Source organism: Bubalus bubalis, chromosome 6 (assembly GCF_019923935.1).
Source record: "Bubalus bubalis isolate 160015118507 breed Murrah chromosome 6, NDDB_SH_1, whole genome shotgun sequence".
In the NCBI taxonomy this organism is placed as follows: Eukaryota; Metazoa; Chordata; class Mammalia; order Artiodactyla; family Bovidae; genus Bubalus; species Bubalus bubalis.
In genome coordinates, this window is record NC_059162.1 from 94,831,703 (window position 1) to 94,858,659 (window position 26,957).

A 26,957-nucleotide genomic window follows, 5' to 3' on the forward strand; every position below is an offset into this window, starting at 1 on the left:
GGGTGACTTGATCAGATCTGCATTTGGAAAATATCTGGCTGAAGTGTGGAGAAGAGATTAAATGATGTCAGTAGTGAAGGTAACGGTCAGGTAAAGGTCAGTTATAACTCCTACTGCAAGAGTCTATGTGGGGGATTAGGTGGTGGCAAAGGTACTGGAGAGAAATGGATAGATCTGAGCAATTTATGAGGTAAAATAAATAGAACATGGTGATGGTTCAAGTTTAGTAGGGGTGCGAAAGAGAGGAGGAGATATCATACATGCCTTCCATGTTTCGAGGAAGAACAAAACAATCCTTCCTTGGACTTCTCTGGTGGGACAGTGCATAGGAATCCACCTGCCAATTCAGGGGACATGGGTTCGATCCCTGGTCTGGGAAGATTCCACATGCTGCAGAGCCACTAAGCCCGTGCACCGCAGCTATTGAGTCCAGGCTCTAGAGCTCATAAGCTGCAACTACTGAAGCATGTGTGCCTAGAGCCTGTGCTCTGCAACAGGAGTGGCAACTAGAGAAAGGCTCAAGCACAGCAACAAGGACCCTGTGCAACCAAAGATAAATAATTTCTTAAAATAGATGTTTAAAAAAAATTCTTCCTGACCTCACATTTTCTTCCACTTTCTGCCCCTTTTAGCAACTCCTCTACACACCACTGCCAAAAAAAATGCTTCTTAAAAGAATGTATGCATTTGTTTCAATTTTCTCACCTCCTGGTTACTCAGAAGTATGTTTCTGAACCCATCACTCTACCAAAACTATTCAAGGCTACCAGTAACTTCTATACTGCTAAATCCAAAAATTATTTCTCTATCCTCATTTTTCTCAACTTCTTAAGTACCTTTAACATAACTGGTCATCACCTCTTTCTTAAAACATTTTCTAATTTTGACTTCCTTGATACCACACACTTTTCTGCTTTTCCTTTTCAGATGTTGTTGATTCTTCTTGCTCTTTTTCTAGCTTTCTAAATGTTGGTGAGCTGAAGAGAATAGTCATACAGTCTTCTCTTTCAAAAATCACTCCCTGCTTAGTCTCATCCAGTTGTATGACTGTAGATACCCTCCATACATTGATAACCTAAGTCTTTAACCCTGACTTCTCTCCTGAAGTTCATACATGTATATTCAACTGTCTATTTAACATTTTAACCTCAATGTCTCATAGGCTTTCAAATTTACATCCAAAATACAACTCCTAGTTTATCACCATTCCCTCAATTTGTCTCCCTCATTACCTCTTCATCTCAGTAAATGGCATGATTAACTCATGGTAAAAATGTAGGTGTTAGCATTATCTCTGCCATTTCACTTTTCGTTCCTTGCCTCATCCAATCCATCAACAAGACCTCCTAACTTTACCTGTAAAATTATCCCAAATCCAACTCCTTCTTTTTTTTCATATCCTCTGTTTCCATATTAGTCTAAGACACTGTCATCCTTAATCTGGACTGTGCAATAGCCTCCTAACTTGCCTCTCAGATTTTATTCTTACTCCATTAAAATATAGAAGTCAGAGAGAGGTAAGAAAAATCTTTTAAAAATATGAATTAAAACTCTCATACCTTGCTGAATGGGAGTGTAATTCCACCTTGGAGAACTGGTTAGCAGTTTCTTATAAAGCTAATCACATGATCCAGCAACTCTACTCTTAGGTATTTACCCAAGAGAAGTTAAAAACACGTGTACAAAAAGATTTATAGAAGAATGTTCATAGCAGCCATATTCCTAAGAGCTAAAAATTGGAAATGACCTAAATGTCCATTAACTGAAAAATGGAAAAGCAAACTGAGATATATTTATACAATGAAAAGAATGAAAAGATAAACTCAACAGCATAAATTAATCTAAAAAATATTATGCTAAGTGAAAAAAACAAACGTAAAAAGTCCATTTATACAAAGTTCAAAATGGGTAAAGTTTATCTATGGTGATAAAAACCAGAAAAATGACTGCTTCTGGGTGGGAAGTGGGGAATAACTCTTGGAAAAGAGGATTAGAGATCCTTACAGGATGATGGAAAAGTTCTGTGTCTTCAATGGGGTTGTGATTACATGGGAATATATTTGTTGAAATTCCTCATTATATATTTAAAATCTGTATCTCAAATTTTTAAGTGTTATTAAAATGTAAATCATCTATAGGTGGCACTGTAGTCTTTAAAGTGGGGGTAATATTACTGAAACTTCATGGGGCTGCTATGAAGTCTAAATGAGATAAGAACATATAAAGCACTTAGAATAGTATATAGTAGACATCTGATTTTAGCTGTGATAATGATAATAATGCCATTCTCTTGCTTAAAACCTTCTGATGGCAGAAATAATAAAACCTAAATTTCATGTTCTTGCCTACAAACTCTTGTAATTTGACCCCTATCTACCTCTTTAATGTCATCATTATTTCCCTCTCACTTGATCTATTCACACTTTCTATTTACTGAACAATACCAAGATCATTCCCACTTGAAATCCCAGTACTTATTATCCCATTAGCACGGAAAAGCTCTTGCACAGGGTTATCACATGTCTGGCTCCTTTTTTAAGCCAAATCTCAGATTAAATATTACTCACTGGAAGAGACATTCTCCCCACCACTTTGTTAATTTGTTTCCTCTCAGTGGCAGTGCAAGTCTATGAAATAAGAACCTTATCTGACTTGTTCACAACTGTATCTTTAGTACCCTGAACAATGGCAGGCACCCAATAAATATTTGTTGAAAGAATGGATTAGTGAATAATTTCTGGTTTTCTGATTTATGCAAGTGAGTAGACAGTATATATTCATTTGCTGAAATAGGAAATACTGGAAGAGTGTGTGGGAAGATTAAATTGCATTTTTTAACATGAGCCAAAGCAAATACCAAACCAATTAAATAATGAAAAACACCAAATTTTAGGGGTGAAAGGAACTGAGGTATCAAGTTTCTTATTTCCATCTCTGGAAAAAGACTACACTTAGACCATACCAGAGCATTCTGTCAGCTCTTTTCTTAAATTATCTCCTAAAGGAAGAGAGTCTTTTTCTTTCAGTAACTTTTTTAATCTCTAAATTAGTAATCAAAAATTAAAAAAATTTTCTAGCCTTTTATTATAATTCAAACCCATGTCTTCTACAGAATAAAACACATCTCATTATTCCTTAAAATTTTCATGCATGAGGATTGCTACTATATTACTCGGACTATTATACTACTAGGACTTATCTGCTCAGGCTACTTTAAACAAGTAGTTTTCTCCCCAGTCAAATTATAAAATACCATTATAGTTATTTAAGTTTAATATCATTTGAGAAAATCTTTCATCAAATTTTTAAAAGAGAAAAGTTAAATGCTCTAATAAATCTTACCTTCGTTTGCAAATCAGGAACCACAAGGCTGATGCCAAAGCAAAGAAACCAATTCCCAAAGTAACAGCACCAGCAGCCAGAAAATAGGTTAAGTGGTTAAAAAAACCTATACAAATAAATTATAAAAGATTATTTCATGCATGTATCTTCATTCTCTATGTAAAATTAAATGCCATAGTATTTCAAATGGTATTACATAGTGTAGTGTTTAAGATATTAACTAGAAGGTTGGGGGACCTGAATTCTGGTCCTGTGTAATTCTAATAAATTTCAAGATCCTGAGTTTGAGAATTACATGGGGGCTAATGAAGATTAGGCCCTAGGGCACATTTCTTTGACCCTGCTAAAATTTGAGACCTAGGTTGTTGTTGCTGTTTTATACAACTATTACCCCCTTTTTTCTTATCTAGTTTTTTCCCTTTCCAATCCAGCTGTGAGTTTTTATGCTATTTTTCCAGCACCATTCTTTGTAGTTCTCCAACATAAGACAATTTCCATTTTAAGATTTTTATTATCAATCACTACCAGGAGGGAGATAAGGATAGTAAAGGCCAAATATGAGGAATTTTTCAAGATCTTAGAAATCTTTAAACATTTTATCTCTATCCCAGTAAAGGGTCATAGCCAAAAGGCAAATAAAAGCAATGTAAATAATAACATATCACTGATTTATAAGTGGAAAAGCCTATGGGAATTAGATGATATAACTCTTTCATTTTACATATGATAAAACTGAAGACCACGTGAGAGAAGCAAGAGAAGTTAGGTCAAGCAGCAAATTAAAGGCAGTCCTCTGTTCTTATCTATTATCATATCCCTGATACCAAACATCTTAATACTGGTCTTGTTAAAAAGAATTAAGACTAAAGAAAGCATGATATATTTACAGTTAGGTTGGTAAAGCATTCATTAAGATTCTGAAATCTGCTATGTAAGCATAAAGCAAGGAAGGCTGTATAGAATTTGAAGGACCTTAAGACAACTTACTGAAGGAGAGCATGGCAACTCACTCCTATATTATTGCCTGGAGAGTCCTATGGACAGAGGAGCCTTGCAGACTACAGTCAAAAAGAGTTGGACACGACTGAAGTGACTGAGCATGCACGCATGCAAGACAACTTAGGAGTATATTTGGGGTGGGGGGAAGGAGTTTAAAAGTAAAACTAATAGAAGATCTTTATGTGTGAACGTATATTATAAGTTCCACTATGGGAACAACATGATAAAGACTTGTTTTCTAAGTAATTTTCAACTTCCTAGATAGTGCCTCTCAAACCTTAGTTTTCTTTGGATTCAGAAATATCTATATTTGGGGATTACTTAATGGTGTAAAAAAGTTATATAGTACTATTTATCAAAGTGATATAATATTGGGAAAAAAAACCCAGTACCCATATGCTAAGTTGCTTCAGTCGTGTCCGACTCTGTGTGACCCCATAGACAGCAGCCCACTAGGCTCCTCTGTCCCTGGGACTCTCCAGGCAAGAATACTGAAGTGGGTTGCCATTTCCTTTTCCAATGTATGAAAGTGAAAAGTGAAAGTGAAGTCGCTCAGTCGTTCCTGACTCTTAGCGACCCCATGGACTGCAGCCTACCAGGCTCCTCCGCCCATGAGATTTTCCAGGCAAGAGTACTGGAGTGGGGTGCCATTGCCTTCTCCACAATACCCATATAGGGAGTCAATTAAATTATGATGGTGTTATATATGAAAAAAGTATAGATACTTTGGATCAGATACTTTGTCTGAGGGACTGTTGTGTGCATTGTGCCAAAGATATCTCCAGGTATTATCAAATGTATTCTGAGGGGCAGAGTTACCCTCAGTTGAGAATTATAGGTATAGTGGTATAAGGAAATATCAGATAGTATTAAATGATAAAAGCAAGTAGATAAAACCGATATTTAAAAAAAAACTTAAAAGATACAGTTATTCTCAAATATAAGATAAATATTTTTATGGACAAAAGAAGAAAAGCTATACAGAGAAATAATTAGTAGCTTCAACCACAGGCATCTAAGCTCTGAGATCTGGAAGAGGAATTAACTAGAAGAAGCAAAGAAAATCAATAAGAGAATAACTAGACCAAGTCGTCTTCTGGCAGAGTGAATGACTAACTCAAAAAAGGACCAAGGAAGAATCATGGAAATTATAAAATTAAACATTTTAAGATGGATTTAACTCTTCTTTAAACACAAAGAATTAATTAAATGAAAGGTAATACTGAGAGTCCATCCAATTACATTAAAAAAGTGAAAAATATGATAAATTATGAGACAGAAAAGATGAAGAACATATAGCATAAAACTTGGAAAGAGTAACACAGAAACTTACATTACCATATGTAAAATAGATACCCAATGGGAATTTGCTATATGGCTCAAGAAATTCAAACAGGGGCTCTGTATCAACCTAGAATGGTGGGATGGGGAGGGAGGTGGGAAGGAGTTTCAAAAGGGAGGGGATATATGTATACCTATGGCTCATTCATGTTGAGGTATGACAGAAAACAGCAAAATTCTTTAAAGCAATTATCCTTCAATAAAAAACAAAAAATTAACAGGGGTCCCCAAAGAGAAAATAAAGAAGTAGAAGGGAAGCAATATTCAGAGATACAGCTTAAGAAGGTTTCTTCTAAAATTTTTTTCAATTTACACATAGTAAAATTCACTGTGTGTATGCAATTCTGTAAGTTTTGACAAATATAAAAAGTGTTTAATCACCATCACAACCCAGTTACAGAAAACTTCTATCACCCGAAAATATTTCCTTGAACATCCTCTTAAGAGGTCAAGAACAAACTGCTGGCAACTACTGATTATTTTCCATCCCCATTCTCTATCGTTATACTTTTGCCTTTTCCAGAATTTCATATAAATTGAAATAGTCTAGCTTTTTAAACTTAGCATAATGTACTCGAGGGGGCTTCCATGTAGCTTAGACGGTAAAAAATCTGCCTACTATCCAGGAGACCAGTGTTCCATTCCTGGATGGGGAAGATACCCTGGAGAGGGAAATGACAACCCACTCCAGTGCTTTTGCCTAGAAAATACTATGCACAGAGGAGCGTAGTGGGCTACAGTCCATGGTCTCTCAAGAGTGGAATATGACCTAGGAACTAAACTACCACCAGTGCATTCAAGATTCATCCGTGTTGTTGCATGTATCAGTAGTTTCTTTTTATTTCTGACTAACATCCCATTTTAGCATCATTCCTTCCAAAGAACACCCAGGACTGATCTCCTTTAGAATGGACTGGTTGGATCTCCTTGCAGTCCAAAGGACTCTCAAGAATCTCCAATACCACAGTTCAAAAGCATCAATTCTTTGGCACTTAGCTTTCTTCACAGTCCAACTTTCACATCCATACATGACCACTGGAAAAACCATAGCCTTGACTAGACGGACCTTTGTTGGCAAGGTAATGTCTCTGCTTTTGAATATGCTATCTAGGTTGGTCATAACTTTCCTTCCAAGGAGTAAGCGTCTTTTAATTTCATGGCTGCAATCACCATCTGCAGTGATTTTGGAGCCCCCAAAAATAAAGTCTGACACTGTTTCCCCATCTATTTCCCATGAAGTGATGGGACCAGATGCTATGATCTTCATTTTCTGAATGTTGAGCTTTAAGCCAACTTTTTCACTCTCCTCTTTCACTTTCATCAAGAGGCTTTTCAGTTCCTCTTCACTCTCTACCATCAGGGTGTTCTTTGGAAGGAATGATGCTAAAGCTGAAACTCCAGTACTTCGGCCACCTCATGCGAAGAGTTGAATCATTGGAAAAGACTGTGATGCTGAGAGGGATTGGGGGCGGGAGGAGAAGGGTATGACAGAGGATGAGATGGCTGGATGGCATCTCCGACTCGATAGACATGAGTCTGAGTGAACTCCGGGAGTTGGTGATGGAAAGGGAGGCCTGGTGTGCTGCAATTCATAGGGTCGCAAGGAGTTGGACATGACTGAGAGACTGAACATTCCATTTTATAGATGGACCACAGTTTATTTCCCAGAAGAGAGACATCTGGTTGTTTCCAGTTCAGGGTTGTTAGGAATAAGGCATACTGTATACTTGCATACAGGTGCTTGTTTGAACATAAATTTTGAATTCAGTAGCAAGTATATATTCAAATTTATAAGAAACTACGAAACTGCTTTCCAAAGTGGCCATTCTGCTCTGCTTTCCTACCGTGTTATACAACAATTTCACATGCTCTGTAACATTGCAACCACTTGGTATTGTCAGTTTCATTTAGCCATTCTAATAGATACACAGTGGTATCCTACTGTGGTTTTAATTTGCATTTCCTTAGTCAGTTATGCTGAGCATCCTTCCACATGCTTATTTGTCATTCATATCTTCTTTAGTGAAGTGTTTGTTCAAATCTTGGCAGATTTTTAAAATTCTTTATGTAGTTTGGATACAAGTTCTTGGTCAGATGTGTGGTTTGCAAATATTTTCTCCCAGCTGCAGACTGTCTTTTCAATTCTCTTAATAGTGTCTTTCACAAAGCAAAACTTAAATTTTAGTGAAACCAATTTATCAATTTTTTTTAATGACTTGTGCTATGGGTCCTTCTCTAAAAACACAATATCTAATCCAGGTAACAAAGTTTTTCTTCTATGTTTTCCTATAAAATATTTTCAGTTTTATGTTTTACATTTAATTTCTGATTCATTTTGAATTAATTTTTGCATAAGGAGTGAGATAGGCGTCAAGGTCTTTTTTTTTTGCATACACATATCCAGTGGTTTCAACATCATTTGTTGAAGACTATGCTTTCTTCATAGAGTTTTTGTTGTACACTTGAAAAAAATCAATTAGCTATATTAGTGTCAGTCTATTTCTGGACTTTCTATTCTGTTCCCCTGCTATATCCCCCTTCATGAATAACAACAGTAATAACAACATATTACTTATAGAGCAAATACTATATAACAGTATTTGGCACTACTCAAAGTGTTTGTATTAGCTCATTTAATTCTCACAACAGCTCTATGTCCCCACTTTGGAGATGAGGAAACAGATGAGGCAAAAATGAGGTTAAGTAACTTGCTCAAAGGCATACAATCAATAAGCAAGGGAACAATAGTAATTTAAAAAATTGCTAAGGTCCTTCCTTATCTAACAGAGGCAATGAATATCTTTAGATTTTATTAGAAAAACAGTTAAGTATGAATACTAAATATTGAAGTGTATAATAAAAGAGAATATCTAAATGAGCAATAAATATATGAAAACTTCACTAATAATCACAGAAGTGCAAATTAAACCACAGTGAGTTAATATGACAACTTGATGCCTAAAATGAAAAAGAGAGAAAATATCAAATGTTGTCAAGGAGTCAGAGTAACCTGAATTCTCATTCACTGTTGGTGGGAGCATAATTTTATATAATGCTTTGGAAAAGTGTTCATGTCACTATTATTAAAGCTGAACATATCATCGCAGCAATGTTTATAATAGTCAGGACATGGAAGCAACCTAGATGTCCATCAGCAGATGAATGGATAAGAAAGCTGTGGTACATATACACAATGGAGTATTACTCAGCCATTAAAAAGAATACATTTGAATCAGTTCTAATGAGGTGGATGAAACTGGAGCCTATTATACAGAGTGAAGTAAGCCAGAAAGAAAAACACCAATACAGTATACTAATGCATATATATGGAATTTAGAAAGATGGTAACAATAACCCTGTGTACGAGACAGCAAAAGAGACACTGATGTATAGAACAGTCTTATGGACTCTGTGGGAGAGGGAGAGGGTGGGAAGATTTGGGAGAATGGCATTGAAACATGTAAAATATCATGTATGAAACGAGTTGCCAGTCCAGGTTCGATGCACGATACTGGATGCTTGGGGCTGGTGCACTGGGACGACCCAGAGGGATGGAATGGGGAGGGAGGAGGGAGGAGGGTTCAGGATGGGGAACACATGTATACCTGTGTCGGATTCATTTTGATATTTGGCAAAACTAATACAATTATGTGAAGTTTAAAAATAAAATAAAATTAAAAAAAAATAAAGCTGAACATATACATACCCTAGGAGAAGGCAATGGCACCCCACTCCAGTACTCTTGCCTGTAAAATCCCATGGACGGAGGAGCCTGATAGGCTGCAGTCCATGAGGTCCCTAAGAGTCGGTCACGACTGAGCGACTTCACTTTGACTTTTCATTTTCATGCATTGGAGAAGGCAATGGCAACCCACTCCAGTGTTCTTGCCTGGAGAATCCCAGGGACGGGGGAGCCTGGTGGGCTTCCATCTATGGGGTCGCACAGAATTGGACACGACTGAAGCGACTTGGCAGCATACATACCCTATGACGCAGCAAATCTCAGACACATACCAAACTGAAGTACATATATATTTTCACAAAATTATATACTAGAATGTTGACAGCATCACTTTTGTGTCTGTATGTTGACAGAGACACAAACTGGAAACTACGCAAAGGCCCATCAATAGTTAATGGATAAATTTTAAAAGTTTAATTGATTTAAGGAAACAAAATATATACCAATGGGAAAGAGTAGACTACAACTATGCAGAACAAAGTGGATAATTTCATAAATAATGTTGAGCAAAAGAGGCAAAGACAGACATCAGAAGGAGCTCAGGAATGCTAGTAATTAACGTTCTGTTTCTTGAACTAGGTGCTGATTACATAGGTGTGTTCAGTGAAAACTCAAGCTTAACACCTATGAATAAACTAGATACATATGTATCAGCATGAGCAGAACTGGAAAACCTAGTGTTCAGTGAATAAGGCAATTTCCATAAATTTATATTCATTTGTAATAATCATATGGATTCCATTTATGTACGTTAAAAGAAAACATCAATAATACTTTTTTTAAAAGTGTGATATAAATATTAAAATACACCATATTAATTGCATCTGGAGAGGAGATGATAGGAATGGGACTGTGGATTGAATATAAACTTAAGGCTTTATCTGTAGATTTCCTTAAAAGATTAAAAATTTGAAGTTTACATAACCAAAAAATTTTTATTTAGTAGAAAATTGCATGAAAATGTTTGTTATTCTTTGTGCCTTTCTTTTTACCTTTCTGGTTATCTCAAATGTAAAAAATATAAACAATGACCTCAATTTTGTAAAAAAAAAAAGGAGAGGAAAAAGGGAGAAACATACTCGTATAAGGAAAATAATCAATACTGGCTAATACTGGCTACTTCTGTGGTAAGGGCTTAGTTATAATTTTCTACTCCAGACTTTTCTGTACATTTAGATTTTCTACCATGAGTATCTTAGAAAAATCAGGAACAAAATTTTTAATCTTCATATAAGATTCTTGATTCCTTTACTTAGATAGTACAAGTCTCCTTGTAGGACTTTCTCTATTGTTATCACTGTTTTATAATCTACGTAGTAGCTTTCTCCTACTGAAGATCTCTGCCTTCCTTTTTATCATTTTTGTAATTAGTAAAACACCATTCTAGTCCTTGGTGTCAATGGGCCGTTTACATCTCAAGAGGAATTCCAATGAGGTATAAAGAATATAAAAGTTCCCCAAATCAATTTACCAACAGAAAGACAAATTACATATTTTCTAATACCTCCAAGTCACACTTTATCTGTAAAACAATCTGTAAAATGATAAGTCTTGATTCTGTTATTCTTAAAATCCCCTCTTGCTTTGGAGATTTAGTCAATATATAGTTTTAAGAAACACCATATGTAAAGGTTGTAATTTTACTTCTTGACTCTGTCCTTTAAGTATGCTATCTAATGACTCCTCACATTCAACAGTCACTTTATTACATCACCTTGTTTCTTCAACCTTTACATATGGTGTTTCTTAAAACTATATATTGACTAAATCTCCAAAGCAAGAGGGGATTTTAAGAATAACAGAATCAAGACTTATCATTTTACAGATTGTTTTACAGATAAAGTATGACTTGGAGGTTCTTTATTTATTAGTTTACTGTCTAATGTCTGTCTTCAACTGAAGATAAGTCTTTTTCACTGGTATTCTATGAGTTTAGAATAATGGCTGGTTACTCATAGATGATTGACTATTCAATGAATAAATGATAGGCACTGTGCTAGATGCTAGTACAAAAATTGTAATATGGGTATGTGGGATTTTTTTTTTCTTATTTTGGTTGTGCCAAGCGGCATGCAGGATCTTAGTTTCCTGACCAGGGCCTGAACCCATGTACCCTGAAGTGGAAGCATGAAGTCTTAACCACTGGATGACCAGGGAAGTCCTTAGGTATGTTGTTTAGTAGGAAGGTCATATATGTGAAAAAGAATAAGTGCAATTAAAAGGTATTATAGGCATTATAGTGGAAGAAATAAATACAAAATACAGATACAGAAAGATCTATAAAAAGATAAGAGAAAAAATTTTTAAAAGTTACATAGTCTCATAAAACATGCTTTGAAAACTTTCCATTTTCAAGTCCTTGACAAGAACTGGCGATTCAAAGATAAGTAACACATGGTCATAGACTTTAAAATCAGAAGGGTACAACATTTAAATAGAATATTCATTATAATATTCTAATTGTTATGATAGTAACATCTTGACAGCACAATATCATGTGAAAGCCAGGCTGGATGAAGCACAAGCTGGAATCAAGATTGCCAAGAGAAATATCAGTAACCTCCAATATGCAAATGACACCACCCTTATGGCAGAAAGTGAAGAGGAAGGTGAAAAAGGAGAGTGAAAAAGCTGGCTTAAAACTCAACATTCAAAAAACGAAGATCATGGCATCTGGTCCCATCATTTCATGGCAAATCAATGGGGAAACATTGTAAACAGTGACAGACTTTATTTTCTTGGGCTCCAAAATCACTGCAGATGGTGACTGCAGCCGTGAAACTGAAAGATGCTTGCTCCCTGGAAGAAAAGCTATGACCATCCTAGACAGCATATTGAAAAAACATAGACATTACTTTGCCGACAAAAGCCCGTCTAGTCAGAGCTATGGTTTTTCCAGTAGTCATGTATGGATGTGAGAGTTAGACCATAAAGAAGGCTGAGTGCCAAAGAATTGATGCTTTCAAATTGTGGTATTGGAGAAGACTCTTTGGAATCCCTTAGACTGCAAGGAGATCAAACCAGTCAATCCTAAAGGAAATCAACCTTGACTATTCATTGGGATGACTGATAATGAAACTGAAGCTCCAATGCTTTGGCCACCTGATATGAAGAGTTCACTCATTAGAAAAGGCCCTGATGCTATGAAAGACTGAAGGCAGGAGGAGAAGGGGACAACAGAGGACGAGATGGTTGGATGGTATCACCAGTTCAGTGGACATGAGTTTGAGCAAGCTCTGGGAGATGGTGAAGGACAGGGAAGCCTGGCGTGTTGCAGTCCATGGGGCAGCAAAGAGTCAGACACAACTGAGCGACTGAACAACAAGAAGACAACAGAAGCAGTTTGACCAAGTGCTGGAACAGTTTCTAAGGGAACACCAGAGCTGAATTTTACAGATTGAGTAAGAGATAAATTTCCAGATATTATCTTAAACTAGGGTATGATTCTTTCATCTTACGGTAAACAAAACTCTCAATGAACATTAAGCTATAGCTTACAATTGATCCTTTTTTTTTTAACCATTTTCAGCCAAAACTCTTAAAATGAGAATTTCTACTTCACAAGTTCTATTTCCAAGGTCATTAATAACTTCATGAACACAAAATTGAAACGTCACTATTGACCATTCTCACTCTTTTACCTGGGCATAAGTAACCTAAATTCACTTGGTTTTCTTCCCTTTTCTTTGTTTATAATTTTATTGCCTTTACAGGTCCCTCTTCCTCAACTTCCTCAGTCCATCTATCCTTCCAGAGAAAGATCTAGCTGTATCCTTTCACATATCTAAATAGGGCTATACATAGATATATAAAGAGCATAGATACATACAGACATCAGATGTAGATGTAACATATCTGTATCTATGCCTAATATCTTTAATTAGAATTACTATACCTTTGTGCCGGGAGTATTTTCAAATTATATTTTGCAGTGATTCCAGAATTGAATGTTCAATTTTATTTTTTGAGTATTCACAAATTACCTCTTTATTATACTCTTTTAGGGTTTCAGATTTCAGTCTGAGATTTACTGCAATTCAACAAATGCCTATTGAAAACCCATATATGTGAGATATTGTTTGAGGCACCAAGTGAGGGATAAAAGGTCACTGAAGTAAGAATGAATCTTCATCCTGAGGTTTAAAATTTTATAATGAAATTATTAGTAAGCTTCATATGCACCTGGCATAAAAAGCTGATCACACCAATTTTTTTGGTTGTTGGCTGCTCTGACTGAATAGAAACTAACTAGATCTATGAACTCGGAAGAGTTATTTATACTGATTGGATTTTAACATTATTATTTGAAAAATAGGAGTCATATTATCTGTCTCAGAGAATTAGAATAAGGAATAAACAAGATAATGCTGGAAGGAATTACTAACATAGTAAAGAAGACATCTCAAACAGCGTGTGTATACCAGACCATAAAGTAAGACTCAACAAGTTTTATAGAATCATTATTACACATACCACACTCTCTGACAATTATGCAATTAATTTTATATTAGTAACCTAACACATACTCTAAGAAAAGTTCCCATATTTGGAAAATTTTAAATCACACTGTAAATAACTATGCATTAAAGAAGAAATCAATGGAAACTTGGAAATACATAAGACTAATCAATAATGAAGCATTATATATAAATACTGGTCTCATCACTTCATAGCAAATAGATGGGGAAACAACGTAAACACTGACAGACTTTATTGTCTTGGGCTCCAAAATCACTACAGATGGTGACTGCAGCCATGAAATTAAAAGGTGCTTGCTCCTTGGAAGAAAAGTTATGACCAACCTAGATAGCATATTAAAAAGCAGAGATATTACTTTGCCAATAAAGGTCTGTCTAGTCAAGCTATAGTTTTTCCAGTAGTCATGTATGGATGTGAGATTTGGACTATAAAGAAAGCTGAGTGCTGAAGAATTGATGCTTTTGAATTGTGGTGTTGGAGAAGACTCTTGAAAGTCCTTTGGACTGCAAGGAGATCCAATCCGTCAATCCTGAAGGAAAACAGTCCTGAATATTCACTGAAAGGACTGATGCTAAAGCTGAAGCTCCAGTACTTTGGCTACCTGATGTGAGTAACTGACCCACTGGAAAAGACCCCGATGCTGGGAAAGATTGAAGTCAGGAGGAGAAGGGGATGACAGAGGATGAAATGGTTGGAAGGCATCACCAAACTCAATGGACATGAGTTTGAGTAAGCTCCAGGAGTTGGTGATGGACAGGGAAGCCTGGTGTGCTGTAGTCCATGGGGTCGCAAAGTCTGACACAACTGAGTGACTGAACTGAACTTAAATATAAATGCTTGCGGCAACAAAGCTGACGACCAATTCCAGGAAAATGTATGGCCCTGAATGCTGTGTTAGAAAAAAAAGGTGAAAAATAATGAACTTAGTATTCAAATTACCAGTTGAAAAAGACCAGAAAAGTAAGCCTAAATAATGCAGAGGAAGGAAATAAAAAAGAACAGAAATTAGTGAAAAAAATTAAGATTTTAGGAAAAGACTAGTAAGATTAAGAAATGTCTAGTAACTAAATTTTTTAAAAGGTGGCACAAGTAAACAATTTCAAAAATGAAGAAAGAATATAATTACAGTTATAGCAGAGATTAAAATAAAATACTTTCAACAAATTTATGCTAGTATATTCTAAAACTTACACTAAATTATATATACCTATAAAGTGACTTACAAATAATGACTCGAAGTAATAGAAAACCTAAATGAACATGTATCCATTAAATTGAATCAGTAGTTACAAAATTTCCCCCAAAGAAAAGAGCAGGCCCCAATAACTTTATAATTTCTACTGTATACCCATGATACAAATATTTCTTATCTTATACAAGCTCTTCCAGAAAACACAAAGAGATTTCTGGCTGTTTGTCCAAGTGTATTTTCTTCTTCCCATGTAAAAACTAGATTACATGTCCCAGCTTCCCATACCATTAGGTGAAGCCATGTGACTGAGTTCTAATCAATGGAATTTGAATGAAAGTGATGTCATAAAAACCTCCCACATACCTTTCTCCATAATCTTTCTTCCTTTAAGCTTGGCTGGGATGGAGATGATCCCAAGGAGACTTTGGAAACCAAGTGTCATCATTGATCTAATTGACATTTACAGAACACTCAACCCAAATAAAATGAAACACAACATATCAGGATTTGTGGGATGCCAATAAAGCAATATGTAGGGGAAAACCAATACTAAAAAATGTATTATTAGGGGAAAATGTGAAACACTCTTAAAAACTAAAATAAGTAAATTAAGCCCAAAGAAAACAGAAAAAAAAATTTAAAAACCAAATGGAAACCAATGAATAGAAAACAGAAAAACAATAGAGAAAATCACTGAAACAAAAAGCTGGTTCTTTGACATCTATATAATTGATAAGCTAGCTAGACTGACTAATAAGAAAAAAGACACAAATTATCAGTATCAGAAACGAGAGGGGTGACATTACTACAGATTCTATAGCTATTAAAAGAATAATAAGGCAATATTATGAATAATTTTATACTAATAAATTTAACAACTGAGAAAATTCCTTAAAAGATATGTTTTCAAAGTTCACTCAGGAAGAAACAGATAACATAGATAGACACATATCTTTTCAAGAAACTGAAATTGTAGTTAAAATTCTTATAAAGAAGAACTCCATGTCCAGGTGCTTCACTGGTAAATTCTACCAAACACTTAAGGGGAAAAAATTATTACTAATTCTACAGAACTGCTTCAAAAATTTGAAGAGAATTCTTTTTGATTCATCCTATGAGGCTATACAAAAACTAGGAATAAAAGAGAGAAAGAGAAATAGAGGAAGTTACAAACTGAACATAGATGTAAAATGTACCTATAAACAAGGAAAATTCTAAACAATATTTTAGCAAATTAAATCCAACATTATATTAAAAAGGTGACAAAGTGGAGTCTATCCCAAGAAAATAGGGTTGGATTACATTTAAAAAATCAATGCAATTTACCATATTAACAAATTAGAAAAGAAAATCCATGTGATCAATAAGGATCTATGTCATTAGACATGAAAATTTTTGAGATTTATTCCTGATTTCTTTTTTTTTTTTTTAAAGATCTCAGAAACTAGGCAGAAGGGTGTCTCAATCCTCGTTATCAGGTTCCCCAGGCTGATAAAGGTCATTTATTTAAAAAATCAGACTTAATAGTGAAAGAATGAATGCTTTCCTCCTAAAATCAGTAAAGGGATGTCCACTCTTACAACTTCTATTGAACACTGCAATGAAGGTTCTAGCCAGTGCAAGTAGGCATGAAAAAGGAAAAAGTCATCTAGATTAAGAAGGGAAAAAATAAGTGTTATATTCTCATTGTTTTGGTCTGAATGTTTTTGTGCTGCTCAAATGCATATGTTGAAATCCTAATGCCTAATGTGATAGTTTTAAGTGGCGGGACCTCCAAGATCTGGTTGGGTCATGAGAGTGGAAGCCTTGTGAAGGGATTAGTGCTCTTTTTTTTTTTTTTTTTTTTTAATTTTTATTTTTTTTTTTATTTTATTTTATTTTTTAAACTTTACATAAGATTAGTGCTCTTAAGAAAAAGATCCCACAGAGTTCCCTAGCCCCTTCCACCATTTGAGGACAAAGCAAGAAGCCAGAAGAGGGCTCTCACTAGACACAAAACTTGATCGTTTAAGCACCCTGATCTCAAATTTACAGCTTCTACAACCGAAATAAAATTCTGTTGTTTATACATCCAGATTGTGGTATTATGCTATAACAGCTTGAATTGACTAAGGCATACAGAGACCATTATCACATGCGTAGAAAATCCTGCACAATTTTATATAAACCAGTAAAACAATTAAGTGAGTTTAATAAGACTGCAGAATATAAGGACAATACTCAAAAATCAACTGTTTTCTGGAACTGTAAAACTCCTAGAAGAAAACAGAAAAAAATATTTCATGGCATCAGCCTTGGCAATTATTTCATGAATATGACACCAAAAGCATAGATAACAAAAGCAAAAATTGACAAATGGCACTATATCAAACTAAAAAGGTTCTGCACAGCAAAGAAAACAACAGAGTGAAAAGGCAACAGAGAATGGGAAAAATATTTGCAAACCATAAGAGGTTAATTTCCAAAATATAAAAGCTACAACTCAGTGGCAAAAGAACTAAGAACCCACCTTAAAATGGGCTAAAGTCTTGAATAGACATTTCTCCAAAGAAAACACATAAATGGCCAATAGGCATATGAAAAGATGCTCAATGTTTCTAACCATTAGGGATCTGCAAATCAAAACCACAATGAGATATAATCTCACACTTGTTAGAATGGTTTTCAACAACAACATAAAAGAGGACGCAGAGAAATTGGGAGTTCTTGTGCACTGTTGCTTGAAATGCAAAATGGTGCAGCTGCTATGGAAAACAGAATGCACATTCCTCAAAAAATTAAAATCAGAACTGCCATAGGATTCAACAATCTCATTTTTGGATATTTATCAAGAAGAAATGAAAATAAGATCTCAAAAAGGTTATGAGTACTCTAATGCTCAGTAATAGCTAAAATTGGATAAAACCTAAATGTCTATCAATATATGAATAGATAAAGAAAATGAAGCATATGCATATATATGTATACATATATACACACACACAATGGAATATTATTCAGCCTTTAAAATGAAGGAAATCCTGAAAAATATGACAACATGGATAAACCTGAAGGATATTAGCCTAAGTTAAATAAATTAATCATATTAGGACAAATACTGTGTGATTCGTCTTACATATATTCGGTATATAAAACAATCATACTCGTAGAATTAAAGAACAGAATGGCGGTTTCCAGGGGCTGGAGGAAGGAAGGCAATGTGAGTTGCTAATCAACGGGCATAAAATCTTAACTATGCAAGATAGATAAGTTCTAGAGATCTGCTGTAAAACATTGTGCTTATAGAAAATAGTACTGTATTACACACTTAAAAATTTAAGAGGAAAGATGTCATGTTAAGTGTTCTTACCACAATAAAATACAATTTTTTTAAAAAAGTAGAAAACAGTCTTTCTATATACTATTAAAAACTATTGGAAATTGAAATGTTCAAAAATTGACATTTGCAACAGTGTAAAAGTATGAAAAGTTGTGACCAACTCTGTTGTAACCCCGTGGACTGTAACCCGCCAGGCTCTTCTGTCCATGGGATAGCCCAGGCAAGAATATTGGAGTGGGTTTCTATTTCCTTCTTCAGGGGATCTTCCTGACCCAGGACTCCAATCTGCATCTCCTGCATTGGTAGGTGGGTCTTGACCACTGAGCCACCTGGGAAACCTAAAAATATGAAATATTTAGGCACAAATCTGATAAAAGATGTGAAAAACCTGTGCATAGGCAACTACAAAATATTGCTAAGAGGAATTAAGGATGATCTAAATAGAGACACATACCTTGCTCATGAGTTGAAAGACAGACTACTGTTTTGATATTGAGAAGCCCACACACTGCAACTAGAGTAACCCCCGCTTGCCACAATGAGAGAAAAGCCCATGCAGCAAAGCCTGTGCATCAGTGAAGACCCAGCACAGCCAAAAATAAATTAAAGAAAAAAAAAAAGATGGACAAATCAAATCTTATTTTCTTTTCAAAAATTATTTATTACTTTTGGCTGCACTGGGTCTTTGCTGTGGCCCACGGGCTCTTTTTTGACGTGTGCAGGCTTTCTCTAGTTGTGATTAACCAGAGGTGACTCTCTAGTTGTGGTATGCAGGCTTCTCATTACTGTGGCTTCTCTTGTTGTGAAGCATGTCTGTAGGGAGCACAAACTTCAGCAGTTGTGACCCATGTGCTCAGTGTTGCAGAGTACAGGGTCAGTAGTTGTGGCTCATGGGTTTAGTTGCCCCAGTATGTGGGATCTTAGTTCCCAGACCAGGGATCAAACCTGTGTCCTCTGCTTTGGCAGGTGGATTCTTAACCACTGGACCACCGTGAAAGTCCTAAAAATCAAATTTTAAAACACATACTCTTCAAAAGACACTACTAATAGAATGAAAATTCAATCCGCAGACTGGAAGAAAATCTCAGCAAAGCATATACTAACTAAGATCTGGCATCCAAAACTGGGAGATTGGGATTCACAAATACATCACAGGACAGCTAAAATTAAAGACTGACCATACCAAAGTCTGGCAAGAATACGGAGAAATTAGAACTCTTGTACTCTGTTGATGGGAATGAACAATGGTACAATCACTTTGGAAAATAGCTTGACAGTTTCATGAAAAGTTAAACATATGCCTACCATGTGACTCAGCCATTCTATTTCTATATATTTACCCAAGAGAAAAAGAAATATACATCCATACAATTTTCATAGCAGCTTTATTTGTAATAGGCAAAACCTGTGTGTTGCCTAGAATTCTAATATCTTTCCAAGATTCCTGACCCCTGGTATACATGCACCTACCTTCACCCAGGTATTTTAAAAGGAATAATCTAGGTACTACTTTGAAAAGATTGTACAGATTTATTAAGACCCCAAATTAGCTGAATTTAAGATAGGAAGATGATCTGAGTGGGTCTGACTTAATCACTTGAGCCCTGGGTCTAGAGGTCAGACTGGTAAAGTCTTGAGCCCTTTAAATCTGGGTCTAGAGGTCAGCCTGGTAAAGTCAGGGATTTGAAGCATGAACGGGATTCATGTATAAAAAGTTCCCTGCTCCTGGTCAGAAGGTGGAGGTAGCCACGTGGCAAAGAATGAGGAAACCCTATAGCAGCTAAGAGCAGTCCCTAACTGAAGTCAGCAAGAAAAAGGGGGCCTTGGTTCTACATCTAAGAAGAAGCTAAATTTAGTCAACAACCAAAATGAGCTTGGATGTGGATTTTTTCCCCAGTGCCACCAGAAAGAAATGCAGCCTGGCTGACACCTTGATTTCAGCCTTATAATACGGTAAGCAGATCAATCTGGCCACGGTGTGCCTGGACTTCCACCCTACATAACTAAAAACTAATAAATGGGTGTTGTTATATGCAGCTTAGATTGTAGCAACTTGTTATGCAGCGATAGAAAACTACTACCAACCAGAAACAACTCAAGCGACCATCAACAGATTACAATATATTCATATAATGTAAACCTCTCATCAATAAAGAGAAATAAACTATTGATACATACAACATGACTACATTTTAAAATTCTGCTGAAAGCCAAAAAAAAAAAAAAAGGCTGCATACTGTATGATCTCATTTTCATAAAACTCTAAAAAATGCAAACTAGTCTACAGTGACAGAAAGAAGATGAGTGATTGCTTGGAGACAGGGGACAGGGAAGGATGGGAAGAAGGTTTACATAGAAGACTTCCCTGGTGGTACAGTGGATAAAAATCCATCTGCCAATGCAGGGGACACAGGTTCAATTCCTGGTCCAGGAAGATTCCACATACTGCAAGGCACCTAAGCCTGTGCATCACAACTACTGAGCCCATGCTCTAGAGCCCACTTGCTGCAGCTACTGAGCCTGTGTTCCATGACTACTGAAGCCCGCATGCCCTGGAACCTGTACTCTGGCAGCAAAATACCTCAGTGAGAAACCTGCACACTACAATGAAGAGTAGCTCCCACTTGCCACAATTTTAAGTTTTACAGCCAGCTCATTCGGAAGGCTTTATCTGGACATGATATTTAAAATCAGATGGGCAGAAATTATAAGCAAGTCTTTGATGATTGTGGAGAGAGAAATGGCAACCCACTTCACTATTTTTGCCGGAGAACCCCATGGACAGAGGAGCCTGGCAGGCTACAGTCCATGAGGGCCACAAAACGGTGAGACATGACTTAGCCACTGAACAACTTTAATGACTGAGGCCAAACTATAACAATTCTTTCAGAAAAAAAGTCCAGGCCCAAATAATCTATTCCATGATCAATAACAAGAAAATAGTAGTAAACAAACAAAAAACACAAATAAAAACACACAAATCTGTCATCATTGCAGATACACCTGGGACTCATCTGGTTTTGAAGATGGGCAAATCCTAGAGAGAAAGGTACCAGACTTCAAAGCAGAAATTCTGAGCTAAATTCTGATTCAGCCTCATGGTACCAACCTCAGCAGTGGAGTAGGGGAGAAGGATGGAAAGATTATATTAGCTAATAAAATGAAAAACATATTTTCTGACTTACTTCACTTAGGATGATATTCTCTAGGTCCATCCATGGTACTGTAAATGGCAATATTCTTTTTTATGTTGATCAATACACATATATGTACTAACATATATACAGCACATATATATGTATTACCATATGTACTTATATCACTTCTTAAACCAATTATCTGTTGATGGGCACTTAGGTTGTTTCCATGTTTCGGCTATTTTATATAGTGCTGCTATGAACACTGGGATGCATGAATCTTTTTGAACTGGAGTTTTAATCTTTACAGGATATATGCCCAGGAGTGAGATCAATGGATCTTCTTTTAGTTTTTAAGTAAACTCCATACTATCTTCCATAGTGGTTGTACCAATTTACATTCCCATCAACAGTCATGATTCCCTTTTCTCCCTACCCTCTCCAGCTTTTATCATTTGCAGACTTTTTGATGATAGCCATTCTGACAGATGGAAGGTGATGCCTCATTGTGGTTTTGATTTTCATCTCTCTCTGGAGGGCTGCAGTCCATGGGGTCGCTGAGGGTCAGACACGACTGAGCGACTTCACTTTCACTTTTCACTTTCATGCATTGGAGGGAAATGGCAAACCACTCCGGTGTTCTTGCCTGGAGAATCCCAGGGACGGGGGAGCCTGGTAGGCTGCTGTCTATCGGGTTGCACAGAGTCGGACACGACTGAAGTGACTTAGCAGCAGCAGCAGAGTATCTTTTCATGTGCCTGTTGGCCACTGGTCTGTCTTCTTTGGAGAGATGTCTATTTAGGTCTTCTGCCTGTATTTTACTTGGATTATTAAGTTGAATGAGCTGTTTGCTATTTTGGGTATTAACCCCCTGTTTACCATATCATTTGCAAATATCTTTCCCATTCTGTAGGTTGTTTTTGATTTGTTGTTTCCTTTGCCAAATTGACAAATTTCTTTTCCAAAGATTGCTTCCTTTTCATTTTTATTAGGTCCCATTTGCTTTTTTTTTTTTTAATTTATTTTGCCTTGGGACACTGACATAAGAAAATATTGCTATGATTTATGTCAGAGAATGTATTACCTATGTTCTCTTCTAGTTTTATGATGTCATGTACTGTATTTAAGCCCTTAAGTCACTCTGACTTTATTTTTGTGTATAGTGTAAGGGAGTGTTTGAACTTAGTGCTGATTTACATGTGGTTGTCTAGCTTGCCCAATACCACTGAACAGACTTTCTTTTCACCATTGTATAGCCTTGCCTCCTTTGTCACAGACTGACTGTAAGTGCGTGACTTTATTTTTGGGCTCTCTATTCTGTTCCATTAAGCTAAATGTATGTTTTTGGGCCACTACCACACTGTTTTCACTCTGCAGCTTTGTAGTATTAAGTGTGAAAGGGTTATGCCTCCAGCTTAGTTCTTTTTCCTCAGGATTGCTTCAGCAATTCTGGGTCTTTTGTGGTTCCATATAAATTTTAGGAATATTTGTTCTGGTTCTGTGAAAAAATGTCATAGGTATTTTGATAGAGATCACATTAAATCTGTAGATAGCTTTGGGAAGTATGGTCATTTTAACAATACAATCATTGAGCATGGCTATCTTTCCATTTCTTTGAATAACCTTCAGTTTCCCTTATCATTGTTTGATAGTTTTTAGTATGTAGGTCTTTCACCACCTTGACAAAGTTTCTTCCTAGGTTTTTTTAATTTCAAATGGAATTGGTTCTTTGCTTTCTTTGTCTGGTATTTCATTGTTAGTGTAAAGATATGCCACAGTTTCTGTATATTATTATTGTAACCTGCTACCTTGATGAATTCATTTATTGGTTGTAAAGGTTCTTGTGGGGAGACTTCAGGGTTCTCTCTATAGAGTACCATGTCATCTGCAAACAGTGCCACTGCCACCTCTTACCTTCCAGTTTGGATACCTTTTCTTTCTTTTTCTTGTCTGATTTCTGTGCCTAGGACTTCTAATACTAGGTTGAATAGAAGTGGCAAGAGGGTAAGAGTAGGCATTTCTGTCTTGTTTCTGCCTTTAAAGGAAAGGTTTTCAGTTTTGAGTATTACGTTGGCTGTGCGGTTGGCATAAATGACTTTTATTATGTTGAGGTATATTCACTCTATACCTCTTCTGTAAGAGTTTTTGTCATGAACGAATGTTGAATTTTGTCAAATGCTTCTTCTTTTCCTATTGAGATGATCATGTGGGGTTTGTCTTTCCTTTTGTTAGTGTGGTGCATCATACTGATTAATGTGCGTATGTTGAACCATCCTTGAGACCCTGGAATGAATCCAACTCGATCATGGTGTATGATCCTTTTTGTGTGTTGTTGGATTTGGTTTGCTAACATTTTTGTTGAGAAATTTTGCATCTATATTCATCAAAAATACTAGATTGTAACTTTCTTTTTTGTAGTGTCTTTGTCTAGTTTTGGTACCAGGGTGATGGTGGCTTCATAGAGTGAATTTGGGAGTGTTCCCTCCTCTTGAACTTTTTGGAATAGTTTGAGAAGGTCAGGTATAAATCCTTTGTATGTTTGGTAGAATTCCCCAGTGAAGCCATCTAGTTCTGGACTTTGTTTTCAAGGAATTTTTTTTAATTACAGATTTTGTTTCCCAACTAGTGCTTCTTGACTCAATTTTGGCAGGGTTTATATTTCCAGAAACTTGTCCATTTCTTATAGCCTATCCAATCTGTCGATACATAACTGTTCATAGTATTCTTTTATGTATTTCTTCGGTATTGGTTGCTAATTTTCCTCTTACATTTCTTATTTTGTTCATTTGGATATTCTTTCTTTTTTTGTTGGACAGCCTGGCTAAAGGTTCTTTTAGAATTCAATATCAAGAAACAGTCTTTTTAGACCAACTGATAATGCGTTCAACTGTCAAGACCTAAGAAGTATATACCCAGTTATCCTTTGCCCTGAATACAAGAAATTTTAGACTAAAATTCAAGCTTGATTATGGGAATTTTGCTAACTAAAATTTCTAAATTAGGACTTTTCTATTTCTCCTTTCAATTTTTAACTTTATATCTTAATCAGTTCTATTATATGACTTTCATGGACAACTACTTTAAATTTTCTGAAATTAAAAAAGTCATACATTTCTTAAATTCATTAGAACTTTGTTAGTGTTTCAAAAAGCATCCCATACTGTTGACTTTTGTGCCCCTGGGCACTTAAAAATTGATCCTTAAATTTTGCTTACAGCTTAGTACCCAATAGGGATAGAACTGTGAATGGCTCATATTACAATTTGAAGAATTCCCACACAATAAGAATGGAATTTATTAATTCCATAATTATTTGCTGAGCACCCACCATGTGTCAGACACATTCTGAAGCCAATGATACTGTGATAAAAAAGATGAGGGTCCTGGGACTCATATTTTACTAAGAGAGGACAAAGAATAAACACATAAGCAAATAAGACACTTTCAGAGAGTAATAAAGATCTTAAAGAAATCACCAAAGAATGAGTGGGAAATTGGAAAGGATATCTCAAGATAATGTGTATTTTGGTACTATCATCCATAAAAATATCTGAATTGTCAATTTAAAAGGGATACTACCTATATTTGTCATCAGTTCAATTACTGGGGGCACTTTTTTAAACAAACAATGCTAGGGAGTTTGTTTAAGGATTTAGAAGCAGAAAATGTTGAACATTATTAGAGCATCAAAATAACATAAGCAGTTATGTTATTTAAGTTCATTATACAAACAACAGAGAAGTCTGTTGACTTTTACTAAAGGTAGCCTTCTATTGGGCTTCCCTGGTGGCTCAGAAGGTCAAGAATCTGCCTGCAATGCAGGACACTTGGGTTTAATCCCTGGGTTGGAAAGAGCCTTCTATTTTTATTTCTTAAATTTTCTCTGCATTTTCTTAGGTCCTTTTCACTGTAACCTTTCTTCCAAAAGATAAGCAGATCATAAGTCAAAAGATAAACTGATGTCACTGGCTAGGATAAGCACTTTAATCTCCCTGACTTGAATTAGATAGATATGATATCATTGAACCCATTGTTTTCTCTTCTTCATGCAATTGCAGCATCCTCTGGTGGAGATTAATTTATTTGATAATGTTTGAGATAAGCTTTTACAGATTTTAAGAAATAGCTTTTATGGAATTTAGCACAGGAATAAAATATTTGGTGCTTCATTATCTTCATTAAGTTATCAACCTTGAAAAGTATTATGTTAGTGCTTATTGTCAAACTTAAACATACACCTGAGAGATATGCAATTATACAAGTACAAACAATAAGGACACTACTACAAATAAGTGCTTATACATTATTCTGGAAATGAATTTTGATGGGAAAACAACTTTCTCATGTGATTTAAATTCTCTAATTGTGTCTATCTTTTTATATACTTTTACTTCCATCACATGTACATTTATTATATATTCAGAAAAACCAAAAAGCACAACTGAAAAAGGTAAAATAAGTTATTTAATATAATTTTATCCAATGTGACAAAAAATGTATTTGTTTCTAACAAGTGATACAAACTTGATGAAATATAACAGCATAATTTATAAAACAAATAACAAAGATTCTTAGTTTTTATAGGATATTTTACAATCCAATCTCATAAATAGGTAATGCTAATCTATAAAAGAACATATAAGCAAAACTTGGAGATTAGTGCTTTTTCATTTCTGAATTCTACTTCCTTCTAGTTATAGGTGTCATTGCTTTCCAAGGAGAACCGGTAATAAGGGGAAGGGTCTCAAGAGAACAAAGTCACCACAGTGGGATTAGTTGGAAACCCACCCAAAAGCCCTAAGATTCCAGTACCAGCGATAGTGATAGAATGCCAGGAGAGTGAAGTACATGTGGCTGACACATCATATATGCTTATTATAACAAATAACTGAAGAGAAGATGAACTTAAGTCAGAAATTAATGGATGCATAAGCTAAGAGTAAGTATAAAGGAAGAGGGACTCAAATGCTTACAAATTAAGAACATAACTCCAAATTCTAATCAGAGGAGCAATCACAGCTGCTGTCTGGGCACAGACAGCAAAACCACAGTATAAGACAAGTTCTGAGCCAGACTAGAGAGTCACAGGGGCATTCTTTTTTTATTTTTTAATTGAAGTATCGTTGACATACAATATTATAATAGTTTCAGGTGTGTGATACAGTGATTCAACATTTATACAGTATGAAATTATCACCATAATAAATCTAGTAACCATCTGTCATCATACAAAGTTACTGCAGCATTATTGACTATATTCCCTATGCTGTATATTACATCTCTATGACTCATTTATTTTATAACTACAAGTTTGTACCTGCCAATCCCCTTCACCTATTTCACCCAACCACCTCCCCCCAATCCCTTCTGGAGACCTCCAAATGTTCCCTGTATTTATAACTCTGT

General features: G+C 35.6%; 1 protein-coding gene across 1 annotated transcript in view; it reads right to left on the reverse strand.

Moving 5' to 3' along the window:
* C6H1orf185 (chromosome 6 C1orf185 homolog) overlaps positions 1–19,008 on the reverse strand; it is a 50,531-nt gene extending 31,523 nt beyond the window's left edge. Inside the window, exons 1-2 of the mRNA XM_044945025.2 lie at positions 15,459–19,008; positions 3,343–3,448 (exon numbers count right to left, since the gene is read on the reverse strand). Coding sequence (XP_044800960.1) covers positions 3,343–3,448; positions 15,459–15,555 — 203 coding nt within the window. The 5' untranslated portion in view covers positions 15,556–19,008. The remainder of the gene's footprint in view (positions 1–3,342; positions 3,449–15,458) is intronic.
* Positions 19,009–26,957: the final 7,949 nt, after the last annotated feature.